This window comes from Falco peregrinus, chromosome 6 (genome assembly GCF_023634155.1).
Source record: "Falco peregrinus isolate bFalPer1 chromosome 6, bFalPer1.pri, whole genome shotgun sequence".
Classification (NCBI taxonomy): domain Eukaryota; kingdom Metazoa; phylum Chordata; class Aves; order Falconiformes; family Falconidae; genus Falco; species Falco peregrinus.
The window spans coordinates 57316738-57338713 of NC_073726.1; the positions used below are offsets into that span (position 1 = coordinate 57316738).

The 21976-nt window shown below is 43.0% G+C and overlaps 1 protein-coding gene across 9 annotated transcripts in view; it reads right to left on the reverse strand.

The window, feature by feature from the left end:
• Positions 1 to 78: 78 nt before the first annotated feature.
• The window catches only part of XPNPEP3 (X-prolyl aminopeptidase 3), a 36917-nt gene continuing 15019 nt past the window's right edge, over positions 79 to 21976 (reverse strand). For 4 of the 9 annotated variants that reach the window (XM_055808923.1, XM_055808924.1, XM_027786695.2 and 1 more), the window contains exon 10: positions 18367 to 21173. In XM_055808923.1, the coding sequence (XP_055664898.1) occupies positions 21007 to 21173 (167 nt within the window). In that variant the 3' untranslated portion in view covers positions 18367 to 21006. Of the gene's footprint in view, positions 2129 to 6113; positions 7507 to 8204; positions 8311 to 8412; positions 8491 to 11074; positions 12936 to 14235; positions 18336 to 18366; positions 21174 to 21976 lie in introns of those variants that run through there. The other 5 variants (XR_008747884.1, XR_008747886.1, XR_008747885.1 and 2 more) reach the window with 5 other exon arrangements.

A 21976-nucleotide genomic window follows, 5' to 3' on the forward strand; every position in this document is an offset into this window, starting at 1 on the left:
GGGCGGGGCCGGGAGCGCGGTCACGTGAGGCAGGCGCTTCAAGGCGCCGGGCGGGGCGGGGCCGGGCCGCGCGCCGTTACCTCATCCCGGCCGCGGGCCCGCGCAGCCCGAGAGAGGGGACGCGCCGGGGGGGTTGCGCCGCCCGTGGGGCGAAGCGGGGGGGGCACCGAGATGGGCGCCGGCCCCGCGCCTCCGCCACCGCCTCGCCGCGGGGCAGGTGCCGCGGGCCGGGCCTAGCTGTGCCCCCTGCGAGGGCTCGCGGGGCCGCCGCCGCCCGGCCTCGCCTCAGGCAGCACCGGCGCCGCCCCCCGCCTCCGTCAGGGCCGGGTGAGGCGTGAGGCCGCTGCGAGGCGAGCGGTGCCCGGTCGCCGCGGAGCGGGGCGCGGCGCGGGCGGGCGGGGAGGAGGGGGCGCGGGGCGGTGACAGGCGCGGGTGTGGGCTGCGGCTCCGCCCGGCGGTGGCGGCGGCCTTGGGCTCCCCGTGGGGCTCCGCCGCAGGGCGGGCGCGGCTGCCTCCGGCGGGCTGGGGCGGCGGCCGGGCGGGGAGCGCTGTGCGGTGCAGCTCGACCGGGCCAGCTGCTTCGCCGATTCTCCTGTAACGCTCAGCTGAAACCGCTTGAGATCTGTTTCTGTTCCCATACGAAGGGCTGCAGCCCTTAATAAACTTTTAGCTTCTTTTCGTCCACCGTAATTGGTCTCCAGCCAGTGCAGATGACATAGGCCTGTTCGCTGTTACTATCGTAGCCTTACGTTCACTAACAGCCCAGATTTGTTTTGTTTTTAAACGGAACATCGAATTGCTAGAGACAGAATTTGCGTTGTCCAGACTACTCTTTTAGCACACAAATTAGGCTAACAATAGTTACAATTAACATAGGATTTATTTGTGCTGCTAGAGCTGCCCAAGCCCTGCCTGTTCTGTTGCACAGGTGAAGAGAGCAGGCATGGAACCTCGTACTCAGAACTTCCTCTCTGTCAGTAAAGCTCAAAGTACTTTCCTGAGGTCAGTAGTTGTGTTCCCCAAGATAACGGAAACTGAAGGGAAGATACTCCCCAGCAGGTCTTGAAATGGCACCCGGGTTTGCAGGTCCTTGTAGACATGCTGACTCTGCACAGTCAACCCTTTAAAATTGGTTTGCACACTATGTTTGCTGCACAGATGTGGAAAGGAGGAGGCAGTAGAGGCATAGAAAGGGCATTCTCTTGCGTATATACAGGCAAGCAATATCTGTACTGTACCCATTATAACCATTTGGGCCAAACAGCACTTTTCTGGTCTGGCTCCATCATAGCCGTCTTGCTGTATGTGTACAGCTTTTACCTGAGATCCAGTGCTTGCTGGGATGGAATGTCTGTCAGTCTCCGAATAAACTTACTTATAGCAGGGGACTGCAGTAAGAACAAGATGCTGCTGCCATTGGATGTGTTGGAATAATTTTCAATGGGATTCATATTTGAAAGACACGCAACACTTGTGCCTCGAGTTAGGCACATACCTAAATGTTTGCGGGGTCATGCTGAGCCTGAAAGTTACACACACAAGAGCAAAGGCAGGTTTGAAGAAGAAAAATGCCCTCATTCAGACACCTTTTAACACCTAGTTATCTACATGGAAAGCTTCCATATTACTTAACTGCCCCTTTCCCCAGATGCTGCTCAGTTATGGTGTGTCTCTTATTGCCAACAATAAAATGAAGCTGAACAGATTCAGGTTTTTGTCCTGTTGCTCCTTATTCAGGACTGTAGTGTGAGGGTCATTGTAAAGAGTATTTTGAAAATGGGAGGTGGGTGCCTGAGAAAACTTTTTTCATGTTCAAGAAAGTAGCTCTTCTCAAAGCAGAATTTGCAAGATTTTCTTTTTAATAGAAACATTCATTTTAACCCTAAATCTGTATGGTAATGACCCCAGTAGGTCGTCACTCAGTAGGAATCCAGGATATTGAACAAACATGTAGACTAGGGTATATGCATACCAGAGAAATGTTAACATTCATTTTCACTTTAAATGATTACTGCAATGTAAAATTATAGTCTTCCCACCTCAGCTGATGTCACCACAGGGAGATGGTTGCCAACGGGTAAACGCCATACAGCCAGCAATCGTATGGTCTAGATTTATCTTTCTGTATCTGGCAGGAAAAAGAATATAGCAATGCAGATCTTGAGTTAAGGTGCATTTAAAGGGGTGGTGGTTTCAGAAAAAAAGATAACAAACAGTGCAGAATAGAACATATATCTGCATGCTTATTTAATTAATGTTTACTGATTTGTGTATGCAGATACATAATACTAACAATGGGACGTGCATTAAGAGATCTCTGGTGTGCTTTACAAAGTAAAATTACTGATGATGTTCTCTAATGGTCCTGCACTTCATAAGAAGGTCTGAGCTACCCTCTTTACTGTACATAAATAATCTGTTTTCTGCTTGTTTTAGTGCCATCCCTAATTTCTTTCCTCCTAGGAAAAGTGCAGCCCCTCAGACCAGTTTTCCCCCTCTTAAGGCTATATGTTATAGACAGGTGTCTATAGTAGCGGCTGCAGATTTGGAAAGCAGCAGCCTCAAAAGAAACACAACGCTGTGATCCAAGTTACCAGGGATGCTTTCAAGGGTGGATCATTTTTCAAATCACCGGGACAAGCAGGGCAAAAAGAGGAGACTGCCAAGCTGAAAAGGCAGGGATACAGACTAGGCAACACACGACAGCTGCTCTGAATATGGTTAGTCCCAATTAAAATGAGACAAACTCCCTCCTCCAGTTGTCAAAAACTTCCAAAAGGCAAGGTACCAACAGCCTGGTGACTCTAGTGCAATTGCCTTCCAAAACCAGTGTCTTTCATTTTGGTCATCGGCCTTCTCCTTTACATTCATTCTGTTGGAAGGGGGGGGTGTGTTCTGGAGCCACCAACATTTTGCTGTGTGGCATTTATCCCCCAAATGATTCACACACACAAATGTGCAGCCTTTGAACATGGGGGCCTGATTGCGCTGCTGTGGAACTGCTAGTGGAGGGGCAGCTGCTCGCAGCCCTGGCTCTGCCCAATGGCACTCACCCATCCACAACTGCACCTACACAGGGACCGGGCAGAGGGCCTGGTAGTGGTGGTACGGACAAAACTTGTCCCTCCAAGGCACCAGAAGAGAGGGATCCACACAGCAGTGGTAGGATCCCCCAGAACTAACAGTCAGAAGGAAAATGCATGCAGGAAAGGTTGCTTTGATTTCCAGTCTTCTCGCTGCCTCAGCCTTTTGCATTCCACTTCCCAGCCCTGCAGAGAAGATGAGCGGTGCCTCCTCTGTTACCATGACGCATCCTCAGCACTCAGACCCATGACACAGGATCTCTCTGGGGTACTTGGGTCACTCAGGAATGAAACGGGTCTGACAGTAAGTAGAGAGTTGCAATACCTTCAAACACTCTTCAGAGCAACAACTTTACTGTACTGAGAGTAGGGATGGGCCTTCCAAGACTGCCAGGGAAAAAAGGGAGGTGGCCCCTTTCTAAGTGTTTACAAACCTCAAGTTTTTCTGTTGCCTTTCTATGCTTCACCCTCTCAGTGCTGCCTGTTTAAGGTGTGGTTCCAGTGGTGCCCTAAGCAGCATCGAGCAGGAATTACCTGGTATATGAGACTAGTTCCTGTTCAATGGTTGCAAACCAAGGAGTAAAAATCAAGTGTGTTTTATTACTTTTTAAAGAACTGTAGGGCTGGCTGGCTGGCTGCCCTCCAGTTGCTGATGCTACTAAAACCATTTGAATTGACTAAGTTGGGATTTGTAGCACCCTTTGCTTTTGGATACCCGAACCCACAGACAGTGTTCACAAATTACTGTTGGGGCAAAACTGAATCTACTTACTGTCTTTCCATGTTGCCACAAAACTTCTCAAAGTTCACAACGTAAGCAAACAACCTCCTACCAAGGCTCTGTAGCATCCCCAGCTGGTTCAGTATGCTTGGCATAGGAAAGCTGAATTCAAAGAACAGAGCCACAGGGACAGATTAAGCAATATATCCCATAGATTTCTGGCCAGATTGTGCTTCGTTTCTACAGAAACCCAAACCCCCTGCCTCTGTGCATGTTTTCCAGATGATGGTCGTGTTATACCCCATATAGTACCCCTCGCTTTGCAGTCCATTATTAAAATCTCAGGAGAGAAATGGAGCCTCAAGCCCCCAATAATCTAGCTAAAAAGAACAAAAGAGATTCTGAGAGAAGAGCAGGTTGTAGTATTTAGTGGGATAGTGACTAATTGTTGCTTTTCCTTTCTCATGGCATTTTACCTAAAGCTGGTTGATAACTTGCAGATAAAATAACATACAACCATAGTGGCAGCCTGCAGGTAAGTAGGTGCTTGCAAAAAAACATGGTACTTAATGACTGTGCCCAATCTCCTGCAGAAAGCCTTTCCCCACACATGAAAAAGAGCAGCTGGGGGTATGGCTCTAGGCTCAAGAAATGACACTGTCCTCACTGCGGGCGTCTCGGCCCCACACCACACCTGAGAGTCAGCTGCATCTGATACCAAGAAAAGTGATCAGGACAGACAGACCCCAGTGTGTTACAGTGAGGGTGTTGGTCTGATTCCACTCTGCTTCAAGAAAGGGTTTGAAGCTATCCCTCCTATGCATCAACAACAGCCCCATGATCCCCATCCTCATCCTCACCCCCAACTAAGGAGCTCCACCTCAGAAGGAAGGAATCCATCAACCCCACCTCCTCCCTGCCAGCCTTTTGCAGTTCTGGGCGCCAAGCTGCAGATGCTGATCGCATCTGGCTGTGCTGCCACCTCCCGAGAGAAACCAGCATCCCAGCTTCTGCTCAGAGGAGAGGACATGTTCCGCAGCCAGGCTCGCAGCCTGTGCAGAGGTCCCTAGGGGAGCCAGGACGCTCCTTGCTGCCCGTGGCCTGGAGAGACAAGACGTGAGCCTCAGAGTCCCCCCATACCTTTAGGTCAGCTGCAGCCCGGCCGCTTCTTCGATTCACGAGGCTGAAGAGGAGGTGGGAGGTTGAGAATGCCTACAGCAAATGAGGCAACACATGGGCACACGGGAAAAAGCGAGGGCTTGAGAGAGAGAGTCCTGCCTTAACCTGAGCTGGGATCTTGCAATGATGTCAGAGGCTGAGACTGTAATTCAGACAGAGGGCAAGTCTTTCAGAGGATAACAGGAAAGCGGTAGCAGGGGAGTGATCATTTTTAACCCAAACATCCCTGCATGAGGTGACAAGAGGCTATGGGATAGTCCAGGTGCAGGAGACAGCACCACTAACCACACGAGAGACACCATCTGAGTACCAGGTCACAATCTGGATCTCCTCGCTTGCTTAGACAAGAGTTTTCAAAGTGCATTTTATCCTTTCTTAAATGCAAAAAACCAGAATGTTATGATAGCTCAATACAAGTAGTTACATCAATCTACTACTGCATGTAAGCAACGCTGGAAGATCTGCTAGGCTAATTAACAGTGGCCAGGAAAAAACACAGGAGTAACCAAAGTAGTAACACAAGCTTGCCTGCATATAGATCAATGAACTCCTACTGATTTGGGAAATCCATGAACCTTCGCAGACTGAAGAAACCTTCAGTCACGAGGACAGGCAGTTCCAGACTGCTGCGTGGGAGACACTAAAATACTGTTTACAGATATTCTTATCTACAACTTCTCCCTGATGAGAGAGTCACAGAGAGGGAATAAGAATTAAAATCAGAAAAAAACATTATCAGCACAGGGAGGTCTGGAAGCTACCTCCACTGAGTCAAAGGTTTTGATGCTGTTTGAAAGGAGGTGAGAATCATCAAGCTACAGCTTTGCATTTGTCTTTCCCCAATAATTCTTTGTACTTTTGCAAAAAAAAAATAGTATCAAAACATTCCTCCAAAGATCTCTTCTAACTGAATCAAGTTCCTAACTGCATGCCCTGCTCAGCAGGACACAATTCATTAGCCTTTGCCATCCTTTTTTATCACAATAGGAGAGATGCTGCTATCAGTAAAAGCATTTTGTTGAAGGCCCTGGCAGTCATAGCAAAGGCACCATCTGGCAACTGAAAACTGTAAAAATCCAAATCCAAGTGCTTTTTTTTTTTGGGGGGGGGGGGGGGGAGTGGAGTGGGGAGAATGGTGGTGGCGCTGGTGGTGGTGGGAGGGAAGGTGGAGTTCAGATGTGATCTCAGGGGAAAAAATAACTAATTTTGTACCACTTCTTGGAAAGAAACAAAGCAATGAGAAATACAAATCAGGTGGCCCACAGACAGGGCAATTACTGGTGCAAAAAGTATATGGATATTACAAAAGAAGCCAAGAGTAAGGGAGCCAGCAGTTCCCTGCCTCCCATACCAGCATAAGCAGGAACAAAAAATTGTTTAGCATTACTGTGGACTCCATTGAAAAGTTCATTATGGCATCTAGGTCAGCAGATCACACAAGAAATGGTCTGCTTGCCAGTTCTACAGTGAACAATAAAATAAATTATTAAACTGTCATACTTCTTTGCAGGTTCATATAACTTGAACTCATCTTGCTGTGTCAATCTTCCTTTCCTTTAATTTCAAAGCTCAGCACAAGTGGATCTCTAGAACCCAAATGGAAAGAAGGGCCATTTGGAGCAGCAAGCTTTTGTTGATCAGAAACCATGAGCTCCCCAATCCTGACAGCTTCCAGAAATGCAGAAAATAGAAGTGAGCAGAGAAACAAGTGTAAGGTGCAGGGCCTAGTGCTTTGGTAATTTTTGCTTTTGGTAATTTGCCACTGCAAAATAATGTAGTTCCTCCTCCCTCCTCCAGTCACTGTGTTGTTTTTTTTATTTTTCCCTCTGCTCACCACATTAATAAATTGTATTTCTCAATGCAGTTTAAGAATTCACTGATTCCTATCTGTGCTAGGAAAAAGAGGAAACGGCCATATCCTGCACTAGGAATACTCCCCCACCTTCTTGCAGTATCAACAAGACTTAAAAAAAACCCCAAGATGCAATAGCTTCAGGGAGGCTGTTTTAGCAAGACATAGAAAGTTCTATATTGGTTGAAAGTTTACTACAAATACCAAGGAGTTAATTCCTTTGCCTCAATCTATAGAAATACTCATGAGTCTATCATGGAAGATCCTTATGTTCAAGTTCACTCACATCCTGTAACCTTCTTTTGCAAGTCTGTAATCATTCAAGACAACCAGTGGCACGGGTCTGAATGGGACTATTATAATCTATTTTGAGGAACCAGGAAAGCTGGAAAAAGAGAGAGGCCAGACATCTGGCAATATCACACACATCCAAACCATCAGCAGTTACCGAACTGTTTTCATTCCCTGGAGGAGAAAAACCAAAGCCCCATTCTCTTACCTTCCTTCGTTCATACAAGGGGTGACCAAGTACCTACCTTTGCATTTAGATATATTGGACTGGCAAAGACAGCTTCTGCAAATGCCCATCGAACAGCAGCCTTTGGTTAGAAAGGGGCCTGAAGCTGAGGAACAGCCCTTGAAACTCTTCTCTCATACAGCAAAACTGTCAACTAATTAAAACATTTTGGAGAGTATAAGGGAAATTGTTCACTTTCTTCAGTTCTAGGACAGGGGAAAATGGAGCGGATGGCAATTTATCTAGGTAAGAGTGAGCTTCTGGGGGATGCTGAGGGACCAATAGACCCCAGAAGCTCATGAGTGCAACTTGCATTCCCGTGTTATCTGATTAATAATTAAGGTAGTTGCTTATGCTAAACCAGTTTCCTCTCAATTTACCTCACTATTTCCTTCTATTTACTCCTTTCACCCCTGCTTTCTCTCACAGTGTATTTTTTTGCATGATTCTATGTATGTTTGTATTTCACTGTATTTTTAAACTCAATCGTTAAAACCCAGGTTGCATGTTTCTTGGCATGTAGAAATTGCCAGTAATCTTTCCCTTCTACAAACACCCATTTCATTACATCTTATTTGCATTACAAGTCAATATGGAGTGCAGCTCATTTTGCATCTCCCATTTCTTTGCTGCGAGAGCAAATCTCTGCGATTCCCCTGTAGAGTTACGAGTGGTGGAGATAAAGGAGCTCCCCTGGAGTCCTGCAAAGGTCCCTGGTGAGGTTTCAGGAGAGAGGAATAATCTACTCTGTCAAAGCACCAGAGCTGCTGTGAGGGCAAGCTACATGTTGGGAACCTTAGGTGACCCAGTCCTGAGCAAACACGAAATGGAAGGGATTTCCTTTAAACTCACTCTGGATCTTTTTTAGCCTGTGGGATATGGAGGAGGCCTTCTCCTGCCAGAGTCTGGTGAGTTGGGGTATTCCTGATGCCACCCATCTCATTCACTGCAGTTACAGCTGCCAAGAGAGAAGAATAAAAAACGCCCATCATTTGCCAGCCCACAGGTTTACAAATGCAGCTTTAAGCTGAACCTTGGGGTTTGTTTGGAAGCTGTTTACCACGGTTTATAGTCACTCCTCCTTTCCTGACAGGGGTGAGCAGATTTCACTCCATTAACTGCATCTCCCTCTGGTTCTCTGTTAAAAAAAAAAAGTTCTCAAAGAACTTGGAGGGCACATTTGGGACTCACGTACAACGCAACAGTGGTTTGTTTGCAGCGGCTTAATTTAAATTGGATTTCACATCAATTTGTTGAACAGCTGAGGAACCCCATGTGGACACACTCACTTGCCTTAAGAGTCGGCTTAAAATCAGTTTCTAATCAATTTAAGCTCCACTGATCAGATTTAAATATATATTTAAAAGGTCAACACAACTTTTTGCATTGATTTAATGAAATAATATTGAAAGCAACACTTGAGTAAACTGGGGCAAGTCTGTGTAAAAGCTGTCTGAATTAGTGTAATGTGGATTGTCAAAATATGGAGAAACATTTCTCCCCCTTGAAGCTTGCAAATTCAATCTCTTGATTGAATGTTAGCATGACAGAGGCTGATGGATCTTTCCTCTGATGGAGCCACATATTGATTTTATCATTAGATATACAAAACAAATGCCTAATCCAGTAATAGGCACATTTTATGCCTTCCCTTGATGGTGTTGATCTTAGTCCTGCGTATCGATATATTAGCTCAAAATCATATATGTTCCCTCTTCAATATGAAAGTTCAAAATTCAAGCCTGGGAATGTTTTTGAAATTATGAACTTTAAAAGATTATAATCTGGAAAGATAGGACCTTCTTAAAAATTCAGATAAATAACAGCATGAAAGGACCACTTATGTCAGGAGCCCATTTCACTGTTAACAGGTGCAGATATTCACCGTAAATTAAGTCTAATTTGTGCTGAGTGGTTGAATTGCTGAGGAATCACTTTATTGGTATGTGAAATATTTACTATGTATAGCTGGACAGCTTCCCAGGAATTCTGATGAAACACATTAATGCACGAGAAAGAACGTCCTTTCTTCATAAGACTTTTGAAAATGTAAGCTTTGCTCCTCTCAGTATCTTACACAGAGTTTTTTAAAATCATCTGAATTGTCCATATAAATTTATCTAAAGTAATTATTAAGAAAGACCTTTTTAGGTAGAAAATTCTCTCTATTAAGGAAAGCTGAATCCATCATAAAATACACTTTTATTTAAATTCCATTTTTCTTCTATTTGGAAATTGCCTTTTTCTTATAGAAGGGTGAGAAACCACATGTTGCTGTAAATAATTTCAGATGCCCAAAAGAGAAGAGTGATATTGGGTTCACTTCAAAAAGCACATGAACTTAGAAGCCAATAACTAACATTTGGCTGGGAATTATTTGCATGTGTCCTTCAAGTAAGGAACACCATTTGCTAGGAACAATTTATTTAGACAAGTCAGCTATGGATTTCTGTACTTGTGGAACAACCAAAATATGGTACCAGGTAGGAGAGACTTCCAGTTATTATCTAAAAGTTCTGGGTTCCCACCTGTAATATGAGATCTGGGTTTGCTGTATAGAGTAATTGATCTGCATGGCAGATACAGGCAAGTTTAGCTCTTAGACAATGTTACGGTGTGCAAGAAAAAAGGACATCAATAGCAGGTTTACACAGACAAGAAAAGTTTCAAACAAGTGTAGGCCATGTTCCTTGTGGCCAAGAAGCCACATAAAAAACCCAACCTAAATTAAACAGCAATAAAAGCCAATATGAACTGTGTTATATTAAAAAGCTAATACTGAGAGCCATGAAAGCTCAAGAGTTTACATGAGCAGCCTATAAAATGCTAATGTAACTAACACCAGGGAACTCTGTAGAAACCATCTCTCTGCAAATCCAAAACTTTATTAAAAAAAAAAACAAACAACCCCAAAAAACCCCCCGCCACAAACTATTTCCAGGGCCAGGAATAACAGATGTATACAAATTTGCAACGTTAAAATTTGTTCTCTGTTCCTGATTCACAAGCATATGTCACCAAAGTATACATATAATTTTCAAGCATATGTTTCATTGAGATGAAAGAGCCTCCTCAGTCCCACCTGGTATAAGCTGCCTCTGAGTTTAAGCTCAGGGAACCTGAACACAAATAGTACAATTGCTTTTCCATCCTCTAAACATTATGGCTATGCAGCGGACTGCTCGTGGTCATCTGAAGAATCCTTTAGACTGGCCATGAACAACAGTATTTATACTATTTTTGCACAGATGCTTGTAACAGTGTTTTGAATATTCATAGTTTATTGAAATTACATGGAAAAGACTAGGTGCAAGGTGCACAAGGCAATATGTGTATGTGTGCACTGGCTTTGCCTTTAGAGTGAGGACATCTCATTCTCTGAACAGTCAGGGAAAGAGCATGAAAAGGACGCAAAACATTTTTTATTTATTTGCTGTGACGCACAGAAAACTGCTAGAAAGCAGTCAAGGGTAAAATCTTTCAAGTCTTTTTTCCCAGGAAGATACAAACTGTCCAAATAATAAGTGGATGAAGCATTTCTCCGTGAACGCTGCATACATTGGGCTGAAATCGTTGCGCTAATTTATTTTGACTCTAAAACTGCAGAATAAGTGAAGAAAAAGTCTTTTTACTATAACATTGAGTATTCCAATTGAAAGGGGAGTTGTGGCTTCTGCCTTTAGTGCTAGCAAATACATACAGATATGCAAAACGGAACTTACTTTCCCAGAGAATGGAAGTTTCTGTCTGGCCCCATATGCAAAAGCTCGTCGATCGCTTGTAGTCTCGCTATGTCCGACTAATACGGCAGCAGTCGCATGGGGAATGGTCCTTTGAGTAAAGGTGTGGCCAGATCAGTTGGGAGGAATTTTTTCCATCACTTGAATGCATCGTTAATGCTTAACATTTCAAATGCTCATTAGAGTATGACAGAGAACATCAGGCACTTCCATCAAGACTGGAATTCATAGGAGCAAAAGCCTTGTCCTAACAACTAAAACATTGCTGGGATTGACACTGGAAGCACTTGCTCCTGTTTCCACAGGCTCAGCAATACTTCAGCTGGCCTTTTTATGAAGATCAGCTGAGGGTATGATAGGCAATAGCAGACTGTACAGAAACCATACTTCCACTCAGAGACTGGAAGATGCCAGTTCAAGACCAGTCTAACTTCAACTATTTGCTTAGATTTTACACCTGGGAGCAGTGAAAAGGATACTTCAAAACTTCTAAATATTTAACAGTTACAAAATTAATTAAAATTCATATTATTAATCTTTCTAAATTAGCTTACCTTCTCCTTAAAATTTTATTATTTTTATATAAGTGTTTCTTGAATAAAAAAGCTAGAAATAAAGAATCATCTTCCACCTTGCCCAGATATTGATACTAAAAATAATGGGTTTAATCTTTGAATTTATGTAACAATTTCAAAGTTGGGGGAAGAGGATATGAAATCTGCAACAAGCACAAATTTCAAGAATGCTTCTAGTTGCCATGTGACACAAATAATGCTCTTTCGAAAAAATAATACATGTAATAAAGGAGATAATGCAAACTGTTGTTCCTTGACACCGGTGACCTCTAAAAACTTCCTGAAACAAATTATTATCATCAGTCCAGCCACCTCCAGATGAAATAATTTGTGCACAAGCAGGTTACGAGAGACTGAATGGAAGAGCCTGAAAAGCAAAATTCAAAATGGAGTGAAGCACACTGAGAGGAAAATAATGCTGTGACTGACTTGATAGAAGAAATAATGAATTCCACATAAGTGATGGGCAGTCTGTATTGCCATGTGCTCAGTCTGCAACTGCTGCATGAGGTAGTAGTCACTTCTCTTGGATTAATTACTGAAGAGAGAAATGTAGGTGTGTATCTACTTCCCCCTGTTTGAATTGAAAAAGAAGCATGCAGAAAAGCAGCAGTGGGTGTACACAGGCTCACACCCCTTCTTCTTCAGTCATGGAATAAAGCTCTCATGGAGATGTCCTCCTGGTCAGTGCTTGGGGTTGGGACAGGCTGCCTGGGTCAGTCTCCTCCAGACCTTCTCCAAACTTTTTTCAGAGCAAATCCAGGTTATGGACCCTGTAAAAGGTCACCCCTCCTTTTACCTACCCTCAGCGACATGCCTACCTTCCATCATGCAATCTGCAGCAAGCTTTCAAATGGAAATTTCTTGTTCCGAAAACATCAGGTGACAGGATGAAAACATCTGACACAGTATGTTACCTCTAATATACATTATATTTGGGTCAATACAAGTTTACCAAGTAGGATGGAAAAAAGTTGGAGTTACCTGAAATTTGTATCATGCCTGTTAGATTTCAAATGTGAAGCAAGAACAACAGACACTGAGGATTTCAAGGGAAGCCATTTGCTGTTGAGGAGGTCAAAGTGATCAAACGTAACAGAACACAGAGTTTCAAGGATGGGTCTTTTCTGAAACACCAGATCCCGAGTCCAGAAGGTAACCTCACAGGAAACATCGCGTCACAGGATTACTCGGTTCTCTCCTTTGCACTTACTCTTCAGGATCTGGAATTTTACTTTCACTTTGCATTGGCATAAGTAGTCAGAGATCTGCAAAGGCAGGTGATTCCGGGAACAAATGGAAGACTTAGATAATGTCTGAACTATGCTCCTGTCCCGAACAATTTACATGAATATTTTACACAAACAAACATGATGGCAAAAAGAGGGGCAGGCCTCAGTGCAGTATGGTTCCAGATCCAGGAGTCATTTTGCAAACCCTTTTGCAACTTTACGTTTAATTTTTCAAATGCACAAATGTTAAGTACTAGGGAACAAAAAATAAAAAGCAGATGGCACTATTTACTGGAAGACTTGATTTTCTTCTGTGTGTGTACATGCCCAAAATCTTTTCTACCAGAGTCATGCAACACTTATGTCTCTTCATTGCTTATTTTCTTTCTTTCCTCTCCAGTTCCTTATCCTTCTGCATTTGCTTTCCTTGCTAAACTGTGAACAACCCTGTTGTGCAGCTCTAGGGACTCTGAGAAAGGCAACTAAGGGAGGACATGAAGTTCAGAGTCGTAGGCGTTTTTATAGAAGTACAGTCACAGTTCCATGGTCAAGGCTAAAGTGAACCCAAAGGAGGTATCCAAGCTCTTCATTAAACACACAAAGTTGCTCCTTATCCTCCCTATAATGCCTGTTGGGGGGATAGGGGGCAGGCAAAAAAAGGTGCATAGATTTTTAATGATGGGGTAGTTTAACAGCTGGAGCAAATGACTGAAAGAAACAATTCTCCAAGCCATCCTTCTCCCTCCCCCAGCCTTCAGATCAAGGCTGATGCCTTTACTGAGGGATCTGTTGCTGTCACACACGAGCTAGCAGGCTCAACACTAAATTGAGGGGGTAAAATCCAATGGCTGTAATAGGAAGGCACTTAAACTACTTGATCAAAGGGTGCCTCCTACCCTTTCATTCAGTGACTCGATTAACCAGAGATGGGCAACTTTCTAGACAATTTTCAACTCAGTCCTCTGTTAGCTTGCAACTCTTTAAAAAATTGAGTCCTTAAGAAATGTAGCATTTGGTACATTTCTTGTTTTAAATGAGCTTAGAGAAACAGCTTATCAGTCTTCTAATTTATTATTAACATTCACTAAAACTTCAGAGACAGGTGTACACTGGAGGAAAACAGCTCTCATACCTAATTGCTGAGATTAATTTGCAGTTATCAGTATATTAGGAATTTAGGTTTGCACTACAATCCTCCTTTTCATTAATTGCTACACTTGTTGTATTTTATTTCTCTAAGAACCTAAGTTAGAATGATACACTTTGGTTCAAAACTTACAGTTTACAGTTTTGAATTTCAAGAGTAATAATCACATCTTTCAGACAGCATTCTCACCTTTTTCAGAAAGGCACTCTGGTGAGAATCACAGAATGCTGATTCCTCAAAAGCCTCATACTGCAGGGAAATTACATTATAAAACTGGAAAAAAAACTGAAGAGGGAGGCATTGTTAAGGCTACATGGCAGTGATTTACAGTAAAATATAGTACAGAGATAAGGCAATTATTCACACGGAATAATTCCAAGAATTATAAACCCTGGAAATTCTAAGGTAAAATGAAGTTTAACAAGAAATCCAAATAAAGCATAAAGAAATGAAGAGCCAAATATCTAAACAATCTTAATTATGCTTGGAGAAAAATCTCTTCTAAATCTCTAACTAGCGAGAAGTCACAACATTTGTTTGCACAATAGGTGTGTGCTTGTACATAATACACTTATACACACATGCTTTTGAAGATTAATCACCTTTCCCTTTTATAGCATGGAACCGAAAGTTCGTAAGAAACCTCTCTGTTATGCAGGGAAGTGCAAAAAATACAGCATGCCTTTAAAAATCTCTTAATCATATCCAAGTCCACAAATGTAGAACTATCTCAGTATGAACTGTATGTTTTTGCCTGGTTACAGTCACCACAGTAACACCCACATAGCTGTTAAAAAGCTCATCTCCTGGAAATAAGAACAGGGTAAAGCATAAATTAGAAAGCAATATACATACCAGATATCTACAATGCATCACAGTAACCTCAGTGGTACCTTATGGAATCTGACAAGTAACAGGTCAGTGCAACAAGCACACCAGGGGTTATGGCTCTTACGGCTGCAGACTGGTACCTCCACAAGTCTGGAGGGGGAACAGTTAGAAGGACAGTCAGAGATTTAAGGCCTCGGTGACAGGGGCAGCTGCAGGGGGATGCAAATTCCTGAGCAGTCAGTAGGGCCGTGTCTCTCTGTCCCTCTGAGAATGAGCTCAGCTGGGCTGAAGGAACACATGCACAGCGTGCGAGCAGGCAGCCAGACCCGGCTCCACAGCGGTTTCCATCCCGTGATGGGAACTCTCCTAATCCCTGATGCCGTATCAAACCTTGTCTAGCCAAGAAGCAACATTTTAAAATGTGAATCAAAGTGGGATCCTGATGGCACATGAGGACAATGGCACAGAAATGCCAACACAAATGATGAACTTCACAGAGGTCACTCAACAGAAATGGTCAGTCCACCAAGAGGAGTACGAAAGGGTGTTCATAGGCACTATCAGAAACACCAGGTTTTGTAGCCTGGAATGAGACCTGCACTGAGAAAGCTTAAACCCCATCTCCTCCTGTACCATTAACAGCTACCCTTTCTCTGAATTACTACAATGTTCACTACGCATACACACTGAGATGTTAAACTGTTAATTACAGAGGTATTGGTTGTAGCTCCCATAGGCAAAACTGATGTATGTTGCACTCTGTGCACACGTTAGACTGGAAAAGCAAAGTATATTATCCCTAAACTTAAAGCACTACCTTCCTGAGTAAAAGATTCACATGTAAGAGATTACCTGATACCTGCTGTTTCCCTGTACAAGAGCCAGACTGCTTAACCTCAGCTCGGATCGGTGGCCAATCCTATTTTACATTAATGTCCCAGAAGTGCACACAGAGGCAGAAGCCTCATTCTGCCTGGGAATAGAAAGAAGCTGAGCCTCTCTCCCTCCCACACAATATTGTTTACTGGTCTGATTTATTGACAAAAAAATGCAGTGAGCCTATTTCCCGGGAAAGATCTGCGTCTCACCCAGTTTTTGCTGGACTGCCAACTTCTCCTAGTTGACAACTGAACCACTGGCTGGATGCTCCCAACCTATGCTGCCATGATATTCCTGCCCAAGTAATGAAAAAAAGAGATTTCTTTAAAAAGCTACAGGCTCTTTATGGTCTTGAGGGGAGAAAATCAACACAGAGCTTCAACCACTGTCAGTTCTGGCCCACCACAGCATGTCTGAGACCGACATTTGCCAGAAGCTCCAAGACAAGACTGCACACAATTCCTGCAGTTTCCCTAGCATCCAAGGGGAAGGAACATATTGAACCCTACAGTAGCCATTCTCACTCCCAGGTCTACTTTCTTCCTAAATTTTTCTTTGCTCAAAATCTGGTCATCAGGCTTACCCAGACAGGAATTAAATTTTTTTCTGTGCCATTGTTAATGGATAACTGTCCCAGTACTTAAAAAGGCACATGCAGTATGAGTCAGAAAGAGAAGGTAACACACAAACAAGGAGAACCTGGAAATTCTTCCTAGTTCCTTTCTGCCCATCTTCTGAAGAATCTGGGTTTGGTTAGCCAAATGTTGGGTGCTGCTTTAGAGAAACAACGGGGCAGGCCGAGGCATAACTTGTCCCAGGAAGACGGGGGCTCGTTGCTCCGCTTCCTGCTGCAAAGGCAGCTCAGAGCTGGCAGCCACTGAAGCCAGCAAGGCAAACGGAGGAGCAGAAAGGAGCCGACGGGAAAAACTGAGCGTCATTGAGCCCACCGTGCCTCACTGTCCACTTTGATGATGAATTCTGCTTTAAAATGTAACTTATTGTTATACCTCTGAAATAGAATGAATTTCGTAAGTCAGACCCGCTCCTCAAACCAGCGTTGTGACAGTGTGCAAATAGTGATTTTTAATCAAGTAGGGGCTGAGCATGCATGTAGGGAGCACATTTAACAGAGATACTGTAATGATCTCAGAAAATTATATACTTAAACGCAGCTTAGATCTGCGTGCTAATGAAAAGATGTGTATATAGGCTTCTGGACAACTCAGTTTAAAAGAAAAAAAATATGTCAATTTATTGCAGCGCAGAGTTTTGTTACCTAATTACACAAAGTATTAAGAATCTCATCATAAAGAAAGCATTTTTGTCATTTATCTCATATGGATTTTTCCTAAGTTTAACCCTAACTCTTTCAGCTTTATGGTAATTCTCCTGGGAGTAATTACTAAATTTCTATAGCAATAATTTGGGTAGCATAAGAGCATGTAACCTTAGCCTTGCTCCCTCCATCATAATGAAGATTTTGCCTAGAAATGTACTTTTTCCCCTTCACATTATTTAAATATGACATATGATCAATAACAAGAAACTGCAGAAAACTTTCTCATATGATAATTCTATTGATTTTTAAAAGAAATAATTAAACTAACTGTTAAGATCAAGTTCATCAATACAATCTGACTCCTTTGTTCCTCCCTTCCTGAGCAGGAGAAATCAATCAGGGCCTCCTGGTTAGCATAACCAGTTTCCTGGAGTTATTGCACCACTCTGACCACATACTGAATAGCCATCTTATACCCACTTGTTCTCACATCTACCTGCATACATCCTCACAGCTCCAAATCTTCTCTACTGCATTGTACATTCCCAAAAACCTCCATCTCCATGCTCTTACATGCTCCCTCAGTTTGCTCGTTCCTACACCATCATGTTCCTTTGTAAAATAATGAATGCAATTTTAGGAAAGACATATTGTATTTTTCACAGATAACAGAGACAGAATGCCAAATTGCGTTAAATGCCAAATTTCTTTCTACTTTGACAACAGAAGCATATCTGCAAATTAGCACCTCTGCTCAGGCTGTACTTTAACAACAGGACTTTACCACCACCAAATTCTCTGCAAGGCAAAGCAGGCCACTGGTAGAGGGTGAAAGGGGAAAGCCAAGAAAAGCCTCATGGGCTTCCTCTGAAAGCAAAGCACCTTCTCAACAGGGATGGCTGGCTCGCATTCTCTCTTGTACTCTGATGCCTTTAAGACCTGTGCCATAGTTGCAATAAAATCCCTCCCTAAGTGAATTTGCATATACCTCAATTTCTCTTTTACTTCCAGTGATCCCACCAACACCCTCACCAAGAAGCTGGCAACTCGTGCTGCCACTGAGAGTGGCTCCTGCACCCAAGTGGTTGAAGCGCGGAATCTTTTCTGTGGCAGAGATAGACGGTAAATCTGACAGTATGGGATGGGCAACTGGGGAGGTACGCCACGGGTATGGGCAGCTGGAGAAGGGGTTCTTTAGTTTTCTTGATGAAAGTCACATAAAATGTTCATGGATTTGGTTGTATTCAAGGGATGCTGCAGCATGTGTGTAGGTCCCAGATGATACTCTGATTATCCACCTCTGCAAGAAGTGAGAAAAAGCCTTCAAAAAGTCAGGTTGATAAGACTCAAATTTAATACATTCTGCAAAACACACTCTTCTTTACATGGAACAACAGATTCAAAACATTAGCAGCAGTTTATACTGAAGAAATGACTGAATGCTGTGGAAGAATTACAGAATGTGGAGCAATGCACAGCCTGAATCAGACACACTTAGCATGGTGTGGCACAGCAGCCCTAGCAGATCCATTAGCCCCCACTCAGCAAGAGTCACAAACACTTCTTTACTGACAGAAACATTCATCTGCAAAATTCCTAAGACCTATTCGTGTTTGCAAGTTGCAGGATTTTCCTGAGAGGAAAAGGAATTAGCGTGTGCCTACATTTGAGAATGTTCTTTCAAGTCCAGGATAGGTTACAGATAATTTACAAATCTCCCTGAAAAATAATGCTCTTTCTGGAGGTGTTTATATCTATTGAAGAGCCATGCAACTCGATGGCCCAATAAATGACTTTCAACAAATCGTTTTATTTTAAAAATAATTTTTATATGTGTTTCAAAGGGTTATTTACACTAAGTACAATTATTAACTCTGTTAGGTACACAGGCAGATGTGCGGATCAGTGCGCACATGTAGCTCTCAGGTTAATGTTATTCTAAGCTGCTTACGTAGTTCCAAAATCCAAGATTTGTCCCAGTTGATATGGCTCTACAGGTGTAATCAGAATAACAAATGTGTTACAGATCAGAACATCAAAAGTATTCATCAATTCTGTGTCCACACTCAACAAACCTTCCTTCTAACAGTTTGCACTGTAATGTATGAGCATCTAACAAACGCTTCCATTCAAGATTAGCAAATTCTCTCAACTAGGTGAAACTCAATACCTTAACTCTATAACAGCATTTGCTTTTCATCATGTTTAACAAATAAAACCATGGCATGCCTTGGCTGCCTTAGAAGTGCCAAATTCAAACCCCAGTGCAGGCACCCAGCTCCCATAAAAAGCAGTGAGAGATGCAAGACACTGTCCATTTGGCCTTCACTAAGTGAAATGAAACACAGAAAGAAAAAAAAAAAGAGAGAAAAAAAAGTAGATTTTACTAGAGGTTACACAGCAACACAGCCAGAGGTTAAAACTCAAGGAACCCTGACAACCTTCCCCCCACGCTTCTGACTACATTCACTGTGGGGAAACAGGACAAACCAGGGAAGAGGCAGTGATGTTGATTAGAAAGCAAAATGGATTAGGAAACAGTGACATTATAGTAGGTCAAAAATAGACAATATGGAAAGGGAAGGGAAACTGAGAATAACAGACAAAAACTACTGAAAACTATGGTTAGAAAGGAAGTAAGATGATGAGATGTAACAGCAAGCATAAATAACAGGAGATGCACTGAGAAGAGGCATTTTTCAGACACATTAAATAGCTGACTGTCAAAATATTTTCAGTAAATACACAGATGCCATGTTTGCCTCTAGTAGGTGTATTTACTACTGCATACAATGGCCTGGGCGGTAGGCTGATGTTGAGGGAAGATGTTCTCTTTACTCCTCACCCATTCTAGACCCTCATTACATTTGCAGCTGCCTCAAAAATATTATCACAGAGCATTAGTTACTGACTGCACTTGGCAAAACCCAAAAGGCAGCTGTGATCATGCCCAGAGAGTTTTGAAAAGGAGAATTAATTTAAATTCTTTATAAAAGTCGTACAAAGACTTGAGATTTGCTATAGAGCAGACTCTTCAAAAATACACACAGCATAAATCAGAAAGGTGCTGTGACTGTCCCAGAACTGGACACCTCACATCTAGGTGAGAACCAGCACCTCACCAGGGGAACCCAGCACAGCCAACACAGCCCTGCTTCCTACATAGAGGTCAGCTCAGAACAGGAGACCGACAGAGACATTTGGGACAAAAATAAGGGAATGTGAAAGACAGCGAGAATGGGTATGTCCAGCCTCCTGAGCACCATTTGTCCTTTCTGAAATTAGCAAACACTCCAATAAGCTGAAAGACTAGATGAGATGTTTTTCCCTACTGCTGGCCTATTTTGCATATATCTGAGCAAGGCCCAAACACATCCTTATCTTTAAAATACTGAAAGCATTCTCCACAGGCTTCAGAAAAAGCTCCTAACTAAACCCATCTTCCTGGCTACCAAAATCCCTTCTTCCAGCACTCTATAAAAATCAAAGCTGTCTGACACACTTTATCCCCCCAAAACAGCATTTATCAAAGCTTCATTTTTAAAGTCTGACTGTTGTGAAACTACTGCTAAAGCGGAAAAATCGGGGCCCTGGTCTCAGCAGTTGCACCTATGCATCTGGAGAGGGACCAAGCAGAAGACCTGCTGCTGGCACTGAGAAAATTCATCCCTCCAAGGGCACCAGAACAGATGGATCCACACAGCAGAAGGAAGAATCCACCCTCATGTCCTACAACAGCTCAACATCAGCACTACTCAAATCAGAAGGAAAATGCACACAGAAAAGGTTGCTTTCTTTTTTCACATCTCAGTACCCGAGCCTTTTGCATTCCACTTCCCAGCCCCAGTCTTGGAAAATAACCATCAACTGTCCATACCCTCCATCACTTGACAACTACAGCCCACTACAGGGATCTGCATCCCTGAAGGGCTGTGGCTCCCAAGGAGGATGAAAAAGGCAGAGAAGGGGCATCATGAACTGCGGCCACAGATCTGCTCAATGTGGTAGATCTCCTTGGGACAGTCAGCAGACAAGATGAGAGGTACATCCTCTGTTATCACAACATCATCCTCAATGCGCACACCAATGCCACGAAACCTCTCCGGGGCACTCATGTCATCCTCAGGGATATAAATGCCTGAAAGAAGAAAGGGAATTAAAACACACAACACTCTCTAGAACACCACCATTCCCTTACTGCACCACCACGAAAGCAGGGTTGCATTTTTAGCAACATAACTTGAGTTTGATCCTGAAAACTTTTAGTAAGAAAAGCTACTCTCTTTCCCCTCACTCATGGCAGATGGTGGGCAAAGAAAGAAAAGCAGCCCTTAGTGCCTACAGACACTATCATGTTAATAAAAACTTCCACAATTACAGCTGGCCTTTCTGCACTTCTGGCTCTCAATGCTATGTTCACAATGATGATTTTAACAATGTTCTGAATAGACAGAAGAGCCAAGCATTAAATATCAGTTTCCAGCTGACAGCTCCAAATCCAGAGACAAGCAGAAAGATTCATCATGGAACATCTAATTTACAAAACTAAGTTGTGAATGCCTGTAATTGCAGATTGCAATGCTTGAGACTTACACTACCAGCGACTGGTAGTAGCTTAGTCACAGTACCAAAGAACATAGCACAAGTGAATTGACCCTGCTTCTCTCTGCACTGCCATTGACACGCGCTGCCATGGGTCAAACACTAACAGTCCGAGGTCTACACTACTCCACTTCCTGCTGCACAGACATCTCAGAATTTGCTTCCACAATTTGTTATCTTGGCCGTGTTTGGGAGGGAAATAGGGTTTTCTAATACTGTAATGACTTTGGAAGGGGAATAACTTAAGATTTTCCAATACTATAATAATTTTCAATTTCACCAGAAAGGACCCGAATGCTACCCTTTTATCCTCGGTGTTGCATGTTTTTGTCCACCACT